Source organism: Propithecus coquereli, unplaced genomic scaffold (assembly GCF_000956105.1).
Source record: "Propithecus coquereli isolate 6110/MARCELLA unplaced genomic scaffold, Pcoq_1.0 Scaffold170, whole genome shotgun sequence".
Taxonomy (NCBI): Eukaryota; Metazoa; Chordata; class Mammalia; order Primates; family Indriidae; genus Propithecus; species Propithecus coquereli.
This window is the reverse complement of record NW_012141636.1, coordinates 1,310,139-1,325,072: the sequence shown is the minus strand read 5'-3', so window position 1 is coordinate 1,325,072 and position 14,934 is coordinate 1,310,139. Positions and strand designations below refer to the sequence as shown.

General features: G+C 36.9%; 1 protein-coding gene across 8 annotated transcripts in view; it reads left to right on the top strand.

Annotated features, from left to right (window-relative positions):
- DLG2 (discs, large homolog 2 (Drosophila)) overlaps positions 1 to 14,934 on the top strand; it is a 1,994,579-nt gene that overhangs the window by 1,842,026 nt on the left and 137,619 nt on the right. For all 8 annotated transcript variants that reach the window (XM_012641828.1, XM_012641835.1, XM_012641834.1 and 5 more), the window contains one exon: positions 1,931 to 2,045. In XM_012641828.1, the coding sequence (XP_012497282.1) occupies positions 1,931 to 2,045 (115 nt within the window). The remainder of the gene's footprint in view (positions 1 to 1,930; positions 2,046 to 14,934) is intronic.

Sequence of the window (14,934 nt, the reverse complement as noted above, 5' to 3'; positions counted from 1 at the left end):
TTAATTATTCAAAACTAAGTTTTAACAGGAAGCTTTCCAAATATAGATTATACCAGACTTTGCTTAAGCACCAGAAATTTCCATCCAACTCATGGCTTTATCTTAAGAGTACTAAACTTTAAAAATATTTAACATTTGGAGTTTATTATTCTGTTGTCTATTTATTATTGAAAACCAAGGTCAAATCTTTTAGGAAAGCTGTCCTTACAATGACCAATAGATATTCAGTAAATTGAAATTAAATTTAATTTTATGGAACTTTTTGTCATAAAGAATTTGAAACACTCTGTAAATAGATCATCTTTTATTATATTCATTTAGTCATCCTTGTTTTCATGAACACTGTGAATAAATTGAACTGAAAATCAAATTGTTTTTTGAAATGTACTCAGAACCTCTATTAAAATTCTTCATGGTGAGTTTTTTTGTTATTAAAAACACCATTTATAATTTGAATTAACATTTTCAAATTTATCTGTAAATTAAGCCTACTAAATTTTCCTAAAGCAAGACACTGTTCTGCCAAGGAAATGAGAGAAAAATTTCTATGTTGTGATTAAAAAATATTAAAACTTCATACTCGTCTCTACAAAAATTAGAAAAATTCCCAGCTACTTGGGAGGCTGAGGCAGGAGGATTGCTTGAGTCCAAGAGTTTGAGGTTGCAGTGAGCTATGATGATGCCACTGCACTCTAGCCAGGGCAACAGCGTGAGACTCTCTCTCCAAAAAAAAAAAATTAAAACTTCAAAAGCTATTTCTTTTTGTGTCCTTTTTGTGTTAATAAGTATCTTAAAACCTACTTGTGCTTGATTTATTTTTATTGGATTGACATGGCAAAAGTATTTTTCCTATGAAGAAATAACAGTGATACCTATATTTGTTTGATTTTTTATACCCATTTATATTTTCCAGTTTGAATATTTCTAAATGTATTTAATGTGGTAGTGTTTTCTACCCCCATTTTTAACCCCAGTCTCCTGAGATTATTTAAATATATTGTGCATCTTAGAATTGATGAAATTTGGCATGTGGACAAAGTTATGAGGAAAAATATAGGTATAATCCTAAGTGGTCAATTTCTGGCAGCCATCACCCCAGAAAAAACTTACTTAAATTAGATGTCATTTCTTATACAATTCATCACTAACCACTTGATTCTCTGGTCTGTCAGGCTAGGGGTAACTAGAGACGCTCCAATATACCACAGTGTTGGAAATACCATGGACTTTTTTTGTAGGTACACGCACACTTGCTCTCTCTCTCTCTTCAGAAATTAAACCTTTATTTTGAGATAATTGTAGATTCACATGCAGTTGTAAGAAGTAATACAGGGAGATCCTATGTGTCATTTACTCAGTTTCCCCCAATAGTAACATTTTGCAAGACTATAGCACATTAGCACAACCAGGATATTGACGTTGACACAATCCACCAATCTTATTTAAATTTTCCCATTTTTACTTGTATTCATTTGTGTGTATGTGTGTGTGTATTCCTGTATGTGTTTAGTTCTATGTAATTGTATCACATGTGCAGTTACATATGTCCGCTACTACGGACAAGATAGAGAACATTTCCATCACCACAAGGATACTTTGTGTTACCTGTTTATAGTCACACCCATCTCCCTCCCTTCCCATGTTCCCCCATCCTCTCTCATCGCCCCCTCCCTCCATGGACTTTTCACAAGTTGTGAATTTGACGGCAGCGTGTTTTCTAGGTAACTTTTGAGAAGTAACTGATTTCTCTTTTTCTTCTTGTGAATGTCTGTGAATAAATAATAGTAACTAAGCGTATCCTTCTTGAGTTGTGCATCTCCTGTTGTTCAGCAAAGGAATCAACAACAGTGAGGGGCTGACTTGGCTGTGCAGCATTTCTAACTCTTTCAAGGTACAGAACCAAATTTGCCACCTTTCCTTCCATTCCCAGATTACGCTCGATTTGAGGCCAAAATCCATGACCTACGAGAGCAGATGATGAACCACAGTATGAGCTCCGGGTCTGGGTCCCTGCGAACCAATCAGAAACGCTCCCTCTACGTCAGGTAGGTGATGGAATATTTCTTACTCTGATCTACACTTTGTGAGCAATCCCGCTGAGAAAAGAAAGGCCACACCTTGTAACAATGGAATTTGTGTTCTAATTAACCCATGCTCATCAATGCACTATTGAAAAACCTTATGTTTAACCATTTGGAGGAAATTTTTGAAATGTCATTAGGCTAAATTAAAGGTGCCTGCTTTTATCAAATTATTCTTCAACAATGTTATAATCCAGGGTAAAGTTCTTAGAATAGGTTGCAATAAAAAAAACAAGAAGAGACGTTTTCATTTCTGATAAATCTTAAATTGAATACATGGACCAAAGCCCTGGACATTTGTTCACCATCTGTCTGAAAAGAAAATACACCTGTATCATCTCCTAACCCGCTTGATATTGATTGCATTGGCTTTGGTTTATTGATTTGATATCAGCAGTATTCTTCTAAAGAGTTATGTATTTTGTTCTAAAAAGTCTTGGTGGAAAGACTTTCTTCTGTGTCATAGGGTTACCAACTGTTTCTCACACCATCAAAGTTACTTGTTCATTCATTGACTGACCAAAACTCTTTAATTCACCAGAAAAAAATAATTGATTGAACCTGAAATGCCTTCTAGTCTTTCATCCCTGTAGCTACCTTTGGAGTGAGATCCATCAACACTCAACTATAACATGCTTCCTTTCCTTGCACAAGCATCCTACATCACTCCCAAACTTCCTCAATGCTGACTGTACTTTTTAAAATAATGTAAGTGCTAATAACCAAAAGGAGACAGTGATGCCCAATTAATGGTCAAAATGAATCTATGTACCACACAGAGGAACCATGCCCATTTTCCATTGCCCACTCTGGAACCTGAGGTCATATCCTCCTTACCTAAAATTTCACTTTCTTTTCCTGGCATGAGATACGTGTCATAGATGCTAAATGATGTACTTGAGTTGAACTTGTCCTGTTGGTTCCACTTTGGCTGTAAAGTTATGTTTTGTGTGTATTAGGTAGGCACAGGAGGGGCAAGAAGAGAGCAGGATTGTGGAAGGCACAGGTTCTCAAGGGCCTTAATTTGCTGGCCAGTCTGACAAGCATAGAGTCCTTTCTTACTCCATGGAGTTCCAGCACCTCAGAAGCCCTGAGATAAAAAAACAATCAAACAGACTATTTACCATCCAGATTTGGCCAACTGCATTTCAGAAGATCATTGATACACTTCATTATAATCTATGAAAAAAACTATCAAGAACCACGCTAGAATATGTCTTGTAGTGACATCACAAATACGACGGAAAGTTAACAACCCCATCGGTGGCTATTTCTATTCTCCTCACTTGTGTTGTACTGCTGGTCTTCATGATGCAAAATATTTTAAAATCTTGAAATATTTTAGTCTTGAGTAGAAAATTGAAAAAAACCAACTGGGTTAATAGGATAAATTAGCTAATGCAATTAAAATGATTATATAGAATAAAACTGGAAGGAAAAATTACCAAATTGTTGGTATCTTATTAAAAAATAGAGTATATAAAATGTTATTAATGTACTAGAAGAAATTTGCTGAAAATATATTGGTAATAGCTTTTAATTAAGGTATGTAAGACTAGGAAAATTAAAGGAAGTGATATGATGATATTATGTAAAACTAATACACTTATTTGAAAGAGTAGTGTTAATTAGAATCAAATATTTATGTCCTAAAATGGCAAAAAAAAAAGTATAATATATAGAAAGATGAAGAATTAAAGTAATAAAACAATAGTTGGAGATTGTATTGAAAGGAAGAACCTTTCTAAAATGAGACTCAAAAATACTTGACACTTCATGGGAAGTTCCCCAAATGGAAGCTTTACAGTATGTAAATATGGTGTTTGGTTTCCAAATGTTCAATTATTAATATTTATTGAGTACTGAGAGGGCTGACTTCAGAGACATAGAATTAGAAGAAATACGATCCATACATATAGTCAAATCAGATGGAAAAATCTTACAAGAGCTCCTGGCCTTGTTCTCATGTGATGTGATAAAATAGACCAGAAAATTAAAAAAAAAAAAGCAAGAACATGAAATGAACTAGCAAGGCCTAAATGAAATCTTTACCAAAATGGATTCAGCAGGTATATACCTTTGTCTTTTTTTATATATATATATATGCCGATTTTGGCTATAGGATTTTCATTGAGGTGCTTGTTTTATCTAAAGCGCTCAAATAGGACCAGTGCCAGTTGGTTGTGCTTATTTTAGAAAGTCAACTACTTGCTCTGTCCTCTGATTACATAAATATAAGATGATGAGCATATCTCTTTAATCTGGGAATGACTGGAGTATTGGTCTCCTCATTTTGCTTAGCTTTATGTAATTCTAGGGCTGGAGGAACCTTAGCTATCATCAGGTCCACTGATAATTTACAGAAGAAGAAACAGGCCTCAAGAGAGAAGAGACTTGCCTGGGCTCCCACAGCTATTTGTGGCAAAGTCAGATCTCCTGTCACACTCCCATGCTTCTCCCCACATTGCTCCACCTCCCTAAGACTTAGCTATGTGATGTCAGCTGTTGAATGCACTTGAACTGTGATTCCTGATCTGCCTCTATCAGCACAGCCTTGGACTCTTAGATTAAGGAATAGGTTAGCTGAGAGGAGAAGTTCAAACACAAACTTCTTTGGGCTTTCTATATAGGATAAATTGTGCTATAGAACATACGGGATTTCCTTGGTATTATTCATATTTTTCCATGAAGCCAAAACCTAAATTAGAAAACAAGCAGTTTCTTTGTTCTGTGATAACCAGTTTAGCTGACTTAGTAAATATTTGCCTGCAGCATAAAACCACTCTTCCCCTTGGAGTTACCTTCTCTACTCTTCTCTCTCTCTCTCTTTTCTCTCTCACACACACACCTATACACACGCATATACACTCACATTCACACTCCTAACCCTAGCCCTGGTCCTGGCAGTGTCAGAGAGGATGTATCTTCTCAGGATCTTGCAGAAGGTGGTCTCATTCCCTCACTAGAAATGATCCTCCCAGATGGTAGTGATTTGTTTGCCTGAAATCTTGAAGGGAGGGAGAGGTAACCAGCACTATTTGAGCCAGGAAATGTTCGGAATTTGAACCAACCTTTTCCATTTTCCAATCTAATTATAATGATTTTCCTTCTTTTAATCTTTTGTGTGAGGTGCTTGAAGTACTTTGGTAGTGCTGTACAAATGAAATTGATCGTTACTAATGATAATACTGTACGTGTTCTATGGCATGATTTAGATATGTTGATTTAATGTGCTACTTGTATTGTGTATTTCTTACATTGTGAAACATATAGTTGTCAAATTTTAAAAGCAAATAAAGTGTTAAAAATATGAATAAAATGTTTTCTCAAAATGCTCCACAAGTACATTATCAATTGTTCAAACATAGACGCACTTAGGCTCCTGAGCTACTAGAATATGGATTTTGTTGCATGTATTTCGAGGCTCTCTCCACGTGGGCAGAGAGAGTAGGCAACTACCTAGGTAAAGTGTTTATGAGCTCGTGAAGATCTCCCTGCCTCTAAAATATGTCCTTCCCTTCTTACCTACCAGCTTGTACACAGCTGGTATAATAGAGAGCAAGGCTTTTCCTGCTACAAATCAGAATACTCCTTTATATTTAAATGCTACTAAGAAAGATCTGAGATATAGGGGATTAAATTCCCACACAAAAAAATGCAGATGTCTAAAGAACAATCCTTTCTTTTGAGGAAGGAAAGCCAGAGTACCCAGGGAGAATGGGGAGGGCAAGAAAGAATAGCAAGTCAGTCCACCAATGGGGGGAGAATACAAGGTCAGAACAAAGAAGGTAAAAGAAAAACTTGGCCCATGTTCATTTGTTAATAAAATATATTGATTTTGGGAGTTCAAGCATATAACCTCTCTGTTGTGAATGTGGGTTTAAGAATCAGTTGCTATCATTTATTCGTGCACACATCAAGCATTTGTTGAGTGTATATTCTGTGCCAGGACCCATAATGGACACTGGGGACCAAGCAGTAACAGCAATGTTTCCTCCCCACAAGAAACTCATGTGTAGTGGGGAGACAGATGAGACGAAGATAATTACATGCAGTGTGATATGAAAAGACCGAAGTTAGCCCTACAACGTTCTGGAATCTTGATTGCTTCCCAATGCAGGGATATCTGAATTAATTCTTGAAGGTCTTGTATGAGTTAACCCAGAGCCTTTCAAATCTTTGGACCCAAAGTAAGAGATACATTCTTTATAATGACCCAGTAAATAAATACACAAATGAACCAGAGGAAAATTTTTGTTAAATAATACTAACACTTTTTATGTACAGTGTACTTTGTTATTTTCCATTTTATAATATTTGCTGCTCTCTCTTTTTTTAAAATGAAGATCACAGTTCATTAACTTGATTCAATAATTCACAAGTAGTCATGATTTACAGCTTGCAGATGGAGTGGACAAGAAGGAACATTCCAGGCAGATGACACAGTACACAGGCAGGAAAGGGCATCTTCGCTGCACTGTTTTTAGCATTTCCAGGATTCCTAGACCCTTGGTGTTCTAGCCAACTTGGAAGGCAGTTATCCCTGATACAGATGAGGAAGTAGAAGTAGTGGAAAGTACTTGACAGCCATCATCTCTGGGTCAACTATTATGCTAGTGTTTTACCTATACTATTCCATTTAATTCTCCCAACATCCCTATGAGTCAAGGGATATTGCCCCATTCTATAGATGAAGAAACTGAAATTCAGAGAATTTAACTGATTCTGCCAAGATCACAGAGCTAGACAGCATGAGCATAGACATTCAGGTCCTGTTTGTGAGACATTGTAGAGCAGTTTTAAGAACACAGTTGCTAGATTCTGCCAGAGAGGAAAACATCTGAATCTTAGTTCTGCCACACACTAACTCTGACTGTGGACAAATCAGTGTCTCTGGTCTTAGTTTCTCTATCTGTGAAAATGGGACTAGAAAATAGGATACCATAAAGTGGTTGTGAGGATTAAATAAAATAGTTAATTTAAATAGCTGGAACATGAGAAGCAGTTGATAAATGTTGGTAATATTCATCTTTTGTTATAAAGCCCACCTTTTCCTCACAGGACAGAGAGACAGTAGAATTGATTGTGAACAAGGCACTGTTTTCTCAGCAGTGGGATGAGCCTCCCTTGTTTCATTATGTTCCTTCAGCAAGGGAAGAAGGACACGCTTCCCAGTGACCTTTTAGATTTTTGCTTTTCTGGACGCCCTGAAGACAGAAGAGGGAGGCCAGGATGCCAGGACTCCAGAATGCCTGGCTCTGTCAACTCATCAGGCATTTCTCAGCCCAAACAAGAGCCTACCCAGAAGCAGAATCTGAAACTAACCCAGCAGGAGCCACAAGATAAGAAGAAAGAACTCACTGCGTGTACAACTGGACCTTCTAATTCTTCAGAGATGTCATCATTGTCCCTAACCACCTGATTTCTTCCACTTCCCCTCTGCATTCTTCACCCCCTTCCAGCCCTCTGCTCACAGTTCGGTTCTAAATTTGAAAAACATTTCTTTTATAGTGGCTCTAAGTCCACATTTTACTCAAACTTGCTTCTAATAAGACAGTTTTTGTCTCAGGAGCTAAAATATGACAAATGCACTCAGGTTGGCCTCTTGCCCACTGTTTAACATAAAACTTTCATACAGTGATTCATCAGTGCATTGATCCTTTCATTCAACAAACACGGTGTACGTACTCACCTACAGTGTACCAGTCTGCAGTAGATGTTAAGGTTACAGAGATGAATAAGATCACAGACTTCCTTCCCTCAATAGTTTAGATTTGTAGGCATAAAATAGCATGCAGACCATTACTGTAACTATCATTTCCTGGTAGCTCATGTGTTATGTGCCTTGCACGTATTATCCTATTTTAATCTTTACAACATTCCTATAAGTCTTTGAAATTTGCCCATAAGACCACCAGTATTTGAAACTTACTTGTTAAAATAGTGACCACTCTGGTCCTTATTAAGGTTTCATGGTAAAGCTCCTTGAAATGGAGTTACCATTCAATAGTGGACCTGCAAATCCCAGTTAGTGTCTTAATTTATTGTATCTCTAGTGCCTTATGCCACAGCACTTGGCATAAAAAAATCTCCTTAGTAAATATTTGTTGAGTAAATAATGAATTAATTCCAAGACTATCTTTTCTATATAAATGTGAAATAAAATCTTTGAACAATGTTGTGGAAGTCTGATACCAGCTTGGCTGACACCAAATGCGTGGAGTCTGGTTGTATCCTCAGTATTCGGGCACTGCCTGCTTGTACAGGATTTCCATGAAACATCTAGCCCTGCAAGGTCTTTCAGGCTGCTTCATTTGTCTGCTGAACTCTATGACTCTCTTTAAATTGGGGCAAAATTCAATAATGAATTTAGACAAGCACACACAGGCTACACCCTCTTAGTGAGAAGACTTGGAGCAGGGGCCCAGAGCGAACCTCATTCTCAACACAATTAGTCTTTCTATTTCGAGGAACTGAGGCTGGAAGTTATATCAAGGGCATTCTTGAGAAAACAAATCCTACCCAGGACTCTTCACTATTGAGCTTTTATTCTGGGGGAAGGGCATTCCTGCCTGATTCATTTTGGTGGGAGGGGAAAGCTATATCATCATATAGGTAAGAGATTCTGGTCATTTTTTTTTTCTTTACACATTAGCAAGCATATCTTTCCACTCCACTTCCTCCCCCCACTGAACTGCTGGTCAGTAACCTGGGGATCATAAGGAAGAATTGAAATGGAGCATGGCAGGATTCTTCACTCCAATGACACTGTTGCTTCCAGTTAGCTATGGATTTCTTGAGAACATTTAAGGCAAAACCATGAAATCTGTATGCTGTGTTAAGAGTCAGATTTTTATCTTTTAATTTTCCAACCTTGGACCGAACATGCTCTTAGCTGCTCCCCAGAGAAAATGCTACAGTCAGTTATGTGCACCCTCCCGCCCAGTATTTGGCATGGGGCTGGCCGACAGTGATATTTTTTTTTTTTGAGACAGAGTCTTGCTCTGTTGCCCAGGCTAGAGTGCCGTGGCGTCAGCCTAGCTCACAGCAACCTCTAACTCCTGGGCTCAAGCGATCCTTCTGTCTCAGCCTCCCAAGTAGCTGGGACTACAGGCATGCGCCACCATGCCCGGCTAATTTTTTATATATATATTTTTAGTTGTCCAGATCATTTCTTCCTATTTGTTTAGTAGAGACAGGGTCTCGCTCTTGCTCAGGCTGGTCTCGAACTCCTGACTTTGAGCGATCCACCCGCTTCAGCCTCCCAGAGTGCTAGGATTACAGGTGTGAGCCACCACGCCCGGCGACAGTGATATTTTTATTGCCTCTCATTCATTCACTCATACATTCTTATTTAGCAACATCATTATTTACTCACTCAGAAATATGTTGACCACTCTATGATGTGTTGCAACAGAATAGGAAATAAAAACTACTTGAATTCAGAGTCACTTTTCTCTCTTAATATCTTACTGGGGAAGAGGAGTGGGAGGGAACATGATCAGGTAACCCAAAACACGTTAACTACATGAAGCAGAAAGTATGAACAAAGTCTAGACTTGGGAAACCAGAAGGCAGCTAGACAGGACATTGCAAAGTCCAGGTGGGCAGCATGGGCCACATAACGAGAGGCCTGAAAACTTAGGTATCAGAGCTTAACTCCTGACTTCACTTAAACCTTACAACAGTACTATGACATAGATGTGATTTTTAGCTCCATTCTGCAGAGGAGGAAGGAACCTTGTAGAAGGCCACAGAGTTTTAAAAATAACCTACACAAAATCCTCTGTGGCTGGGCCAGATTCTTTACCCAGGTATGTCTCTCCCCAAAGCCCATGCTTGTTTTGCTACAATACAGTGAAGATGAAGTTAATCTTGTGGGAGCTCTGAGTAAATTCATATTGATGGAACTTCTGTTTGTTTTATACTTAATACTGACTTCCTCCAGGTAGACCTGGTTCCTAGTCCAGAATTCATAATTTGTCATTGTGAGTAATAATAATGATGCATAGCTTGTTTGCTAAAACTTGAATGTCTCACTTACAAAATGGACATAATATCTGGTTCACAGGCTTGTTGTTAAGATTAAGTTATATTCAGTCTGTGAAAGAGCCTACCACATAGGACTTGTTAGGTAAGGGGGAAGTCCCTTTATACTATCAAGTGCTTAGAACCTGCCTCCTAAACTGGTTCCTCCTTTAAAGCAGAATAGATCTTGATTCTTCATTTATATTTTGAGACTCATTAGCATTATGCTTACTCTTTCAGGCATTTGCATTTTTAATTGTGTCTTCAATTATGTAATAAAAGGTTTTGTCTTCAAGCTGCTAATTTTATGCCAGAAATAGAAAAGAGAGGGGTGTCATTGGGGATCTGGGGGAGTTTTCTCCTTCCCCTGAAAGCATAGGCTGCCTATGGGTGACCCTTCCATTGACCATCATATATTTTCCTGTATTTCTCTACCTCAAGATCTAGAATCTAGATCTCATTATAATTAATGGTTGGCCTATCATTCATTCATTCACCCAGAAAACCTCCTCTGAGCCTTAACCATTCACCTCATACTGTACTAGGCTCTGGGGATAAAAAGATTAATAGAGCATCTTTTCTGCCCTAAGGAGCTCCAAAGTTTCTTTGACAACTTTGATTCTGCTTCCCTACCCCTACCCCATGATAATCATATTTCCAGAAATCTCTCATTTTCAGAGGAGTTACTTGGCCTCATAGCTCAAAATTGTTACTTCCTAGAACAAATCAGACAGTTCTAGCTAGAAAAGAGAGCAGAAGGCCGGACGTGGTGGCTCACGCCTATAGTCCCAGCTACTCAGGAGGCTGAGGCAGAAGGATCGCTTGAGCCCAGGAGTGTGAGGTTGCTGTGAGCTAGGCTGACGCCACGGCACTCTAGCCCAGGCAACACAGTGAGACTCTGTCTCAAAAAAAAAAAAAAAAAGAAAAGAAAAGAGAGCAGAACAGTAAAAGCTGGGACACAGGATGCTTGCAGGAGAAAACAGGTGAGAGGGAAGGGCATGAAAAAATTGAAGGATCCCTCACCTGAATCATGAAGCAAGGGAACAGACACATTTGTGTCTCAGTGTTTGAACAGTGGCTGACACTTCTTTAAAAACTTTAAGTACTGTGTTATATGAACTTTTTGAGGGCAATTGAAAGTGATGATTAAACAGAATAAGGTATTAAAAGAACCATCAGGGACTGGTTGCATCAAGCACATGCTCCTCCATGTTCCTCTACGCTATGTAAACTGCTCTCTTCCAACCTTCGTGTGCTTTCCTCCTCCTTGTTGACTTACCTGCTTCCTCCACTGGACTGTGGGCACCTTGAGGATGAAGATTCTTAAAGTCTACATCTATACAGTCTGGGATATAGTAACTGCTGAATCAATCAAATGAATAAATTATGTTTGTCACTAGATTCAAAAGAGTTCAACATTTTTTTGTTTTTTATTTTATTTCTTCAGAGGCCAACTATGATGGGACCTTTTGCAGTACAATCCAAAAGGAAAGCTGTATTTTGGGGGTGGGGGTCATCTTTGGCAGTGTATTTTCTCTCTGCAGGAAGTAGACAGTTCCATAGAATGAAATATTAAGTCTTCTAGAATACCAGCTCATCCAGACATTTATTCATACATTCACAGTGTAATGGAGTAGGCAAAAAGCCTGAGTTTTGGAGTCAGAAGTACCTGGATTTAAATCCTGGCTCTGCCACTTATTGCTTTTCTTGTGACCTTAGCAACTCATTTCTTCTCCCTCTAGGCCTCTACTTTTTCTATTAAATGAGGATAATAAATATTGTCATTTAAGTTTATGAGGAATAATATTTATAAATCACCTAGGATCTTATACAAACTCTTCCAGAATTTAGAAAAGGGAGAATACTTCCTAGCTTTTTACAATGTTAACATTACCTTGGTACCAAAACATAACAAGGTCATTATAAGAAAGAAAATGCATAGCCTAATCTCTCTCATAAACATAAAATCAAAAATCCAAAATAAAATATTAACAAAATAAATCCAGTGATATGTAGAAAGAATAGTATTAATATATTATGACCCAGTGGAATTTATTACACGAATGAAAGATTGCTTTAATATTAGAAAATCACATTAATAGAATAAAAGGGAAGAATCAGATGATCATCTAAATATTATAGAAAAAGCATAAAATTCAAATTCAATAAAATTCAAAACTAATCTATGACAAAAATTTCTTAGCAAACTTGAAAAATACTGGACTTCCTTAATCTAATAAAAGTCAAACATCATACTTAATAATGAAATTTTGGAAGCTATCTCCTTGGAAGCAGGTATGAGACATCTTCTGTCACCACTGCTATTAGATGGAGGTTCAAGGAAAAGTAAAACGATCAGAAGGTAAAAAATAAAACTATCCGTATTTACTGGTGACATAATTGTGTACATTAAAGATCCAAAAAACTAGATGGACTGCTGGAATTAATAAGTGACTTTAGCATGGTTACTAGATACAGGGTTAATAGCAAAATAATTAATTATATTTCCATAAAATAGTGCTAAGCAATAAGAAAACTAAATTTAAAATACCATTTCTAATAGGATTGAAAAACATTAAATACCTAAGAAAAAAATCTAACAAAAGAATATCACTATACAAAAAGCCACAAAACATTATTAAAAGAATATACATAAGTGCAAGGATATACCTTATTCATGCATAGGAAGACACAATGTGGTAAAGGTGTCCGTTCTCCCAAACTCCCTGTCCACCTCGCAGAAGATAATTTTATTTGTTTGTTCATTCCTTTAGTGATAGTGATGAACTTGACAAAGTGATTTAAAAATTTATATGGAAATATAAAAGACCAAGAATGGGCAAAACCAAAAAGAATGAAGTTGGAGAATTTAGATTATATGATGTTAGAATTTGTCATGAGGTCACATGATAAAAGGCAGCATGGAATTTGTATAAATATAGACACGTAGACCAACAGAACAGAATAGAGAGTCCAGAAACAATCATACATACATACAACCTCTTGATTTTATGACCAAAGTAAGGTTACTAAGTAAGTGGAAAATGATAATCTTTTTAGTAAATGATGCTAACTCAATTGGATATCCAACTTTAAAAAATGGCTCTTGACACCACCTCACACCATATACAAAAATCATTCTAGAAGGATTGTAGATCAAAACGTAAAAATTCAAACAATAAATGTCTAGAAGATAATATTGAAGAATAAATTCATAATTATGTGATAGGCAAATATTATTAATAAGTCTTAAATAAGTATAAAACATACTAATCTTAAAGGAAAATATTGGTAAAATAAATTACACTAAAATACTAATTTCTGTTCATCTAAAGATACCATGAATAGAATGGGGCAAGACAGAGCATAGGAAAGATATTTGCAATTCAGAGATCTGGAAAGGGAATTATAAGCAGAATATGTAAAGAACTGCTGTGAGTCATTAAGAAAAAGAAATAAATTTTTTTAATGGGCAAAAGACTTGAGCAGGCATTTATTAAAAGAGAATATATAAATGGGCAATCACATGAAATGGTGCTACCAGCCAGAATGGCTAAAATTAAAAAGACTGTTCATATCAAGTGTTGGTGAGCATGTAAATACTCATACATTGTTCATGGAAAGTAAATTGGTACAACCATATTGGAAGATTGTCAGTATCTATTAGAGATGAATATATATCCTCTGATTTACTCTTAGGCATATACCCAATAGAAATGAGTACATATTGTTCAACAAAAATACATACAAGAATGTTCATAGTAGCACTTTTTGTAGTAGCCTATACCTGGGAATATCCAAAGGTCTATCAACAATAGAATAGGTAAATAAATTATGGCATATTTACGCAAAGGAATACCATACAGCAATGAAATGCTGCATGCAACAGCAGATAGGAATCTTGCAAATATATTATAATATTGAGTGAAAGAAGCCAGTCTCTCTCTCTTGCTCTCCCTCTCTCTCTCTCTCTCACACACAATGCTACATGTATATCAGTTTTCTATGTTGCTATTACAAATCATCACAAACTTAATGGCTTAAAAACACCACAATTTTATCTTAAGAGTTCTATAGGTCCAAAGTCCATTATGAGTCTTACCAGACTAAAATGAAGTTATTTACAGGCTATGTCCTTTTCTGGAAATTCTAGGGTAGGATCTAATTCCTGCTTATTTTGATTGTTGAAAGAATTCAATTCCTTGCAGTTGTGAAACCAACATCCCTGTTTTCTTTCTACTTGTCAGCAGAGGGCCATCCCCACCTTCTAAAGACTGCTGCATTCCATAGTTCATGGCCCCCTTCCCCTGTCTTCAAAATCAACAATTGCAAGTTGAGTACTTCCCATGTTGCATTTCTCTGACCCACTTGGGAAAGATTCTCTACTCTTAAGGACTCATGTGATTAGTTTGGACAACCAGGGATAATCTCCACGTTTCAAGGTTCTTAACCTTAATAATATCTGCAAAGTGTCTTTTGTCATGTAAAGGAACTATTTACAGGTTCCAGGGATTAGGGCTTGAATATCTGGGGGAATATCTGGAGGAATATCTGGGGGAATATCTGCTGACTCTGCCTACCACAATATGATTCCATTTGTGTAACATTCAAAAATAGGCAAAATGAACCTATGGTGATAGAAGCCAAGAGAGTGGTTACTTTGGGGTCATGTTCCTAGAATAGGAATAATAGTATCCATTGTGAAGGGTTGTTGTTCAGTATAACAGCCAATAGAAATGTTAATTGCCTTGTTAAGTGCCTGTCACAAAATAGACTCATTACTTATTACTTTCTGTTTCCTTTTCTCTCAACCCCAACATCATTT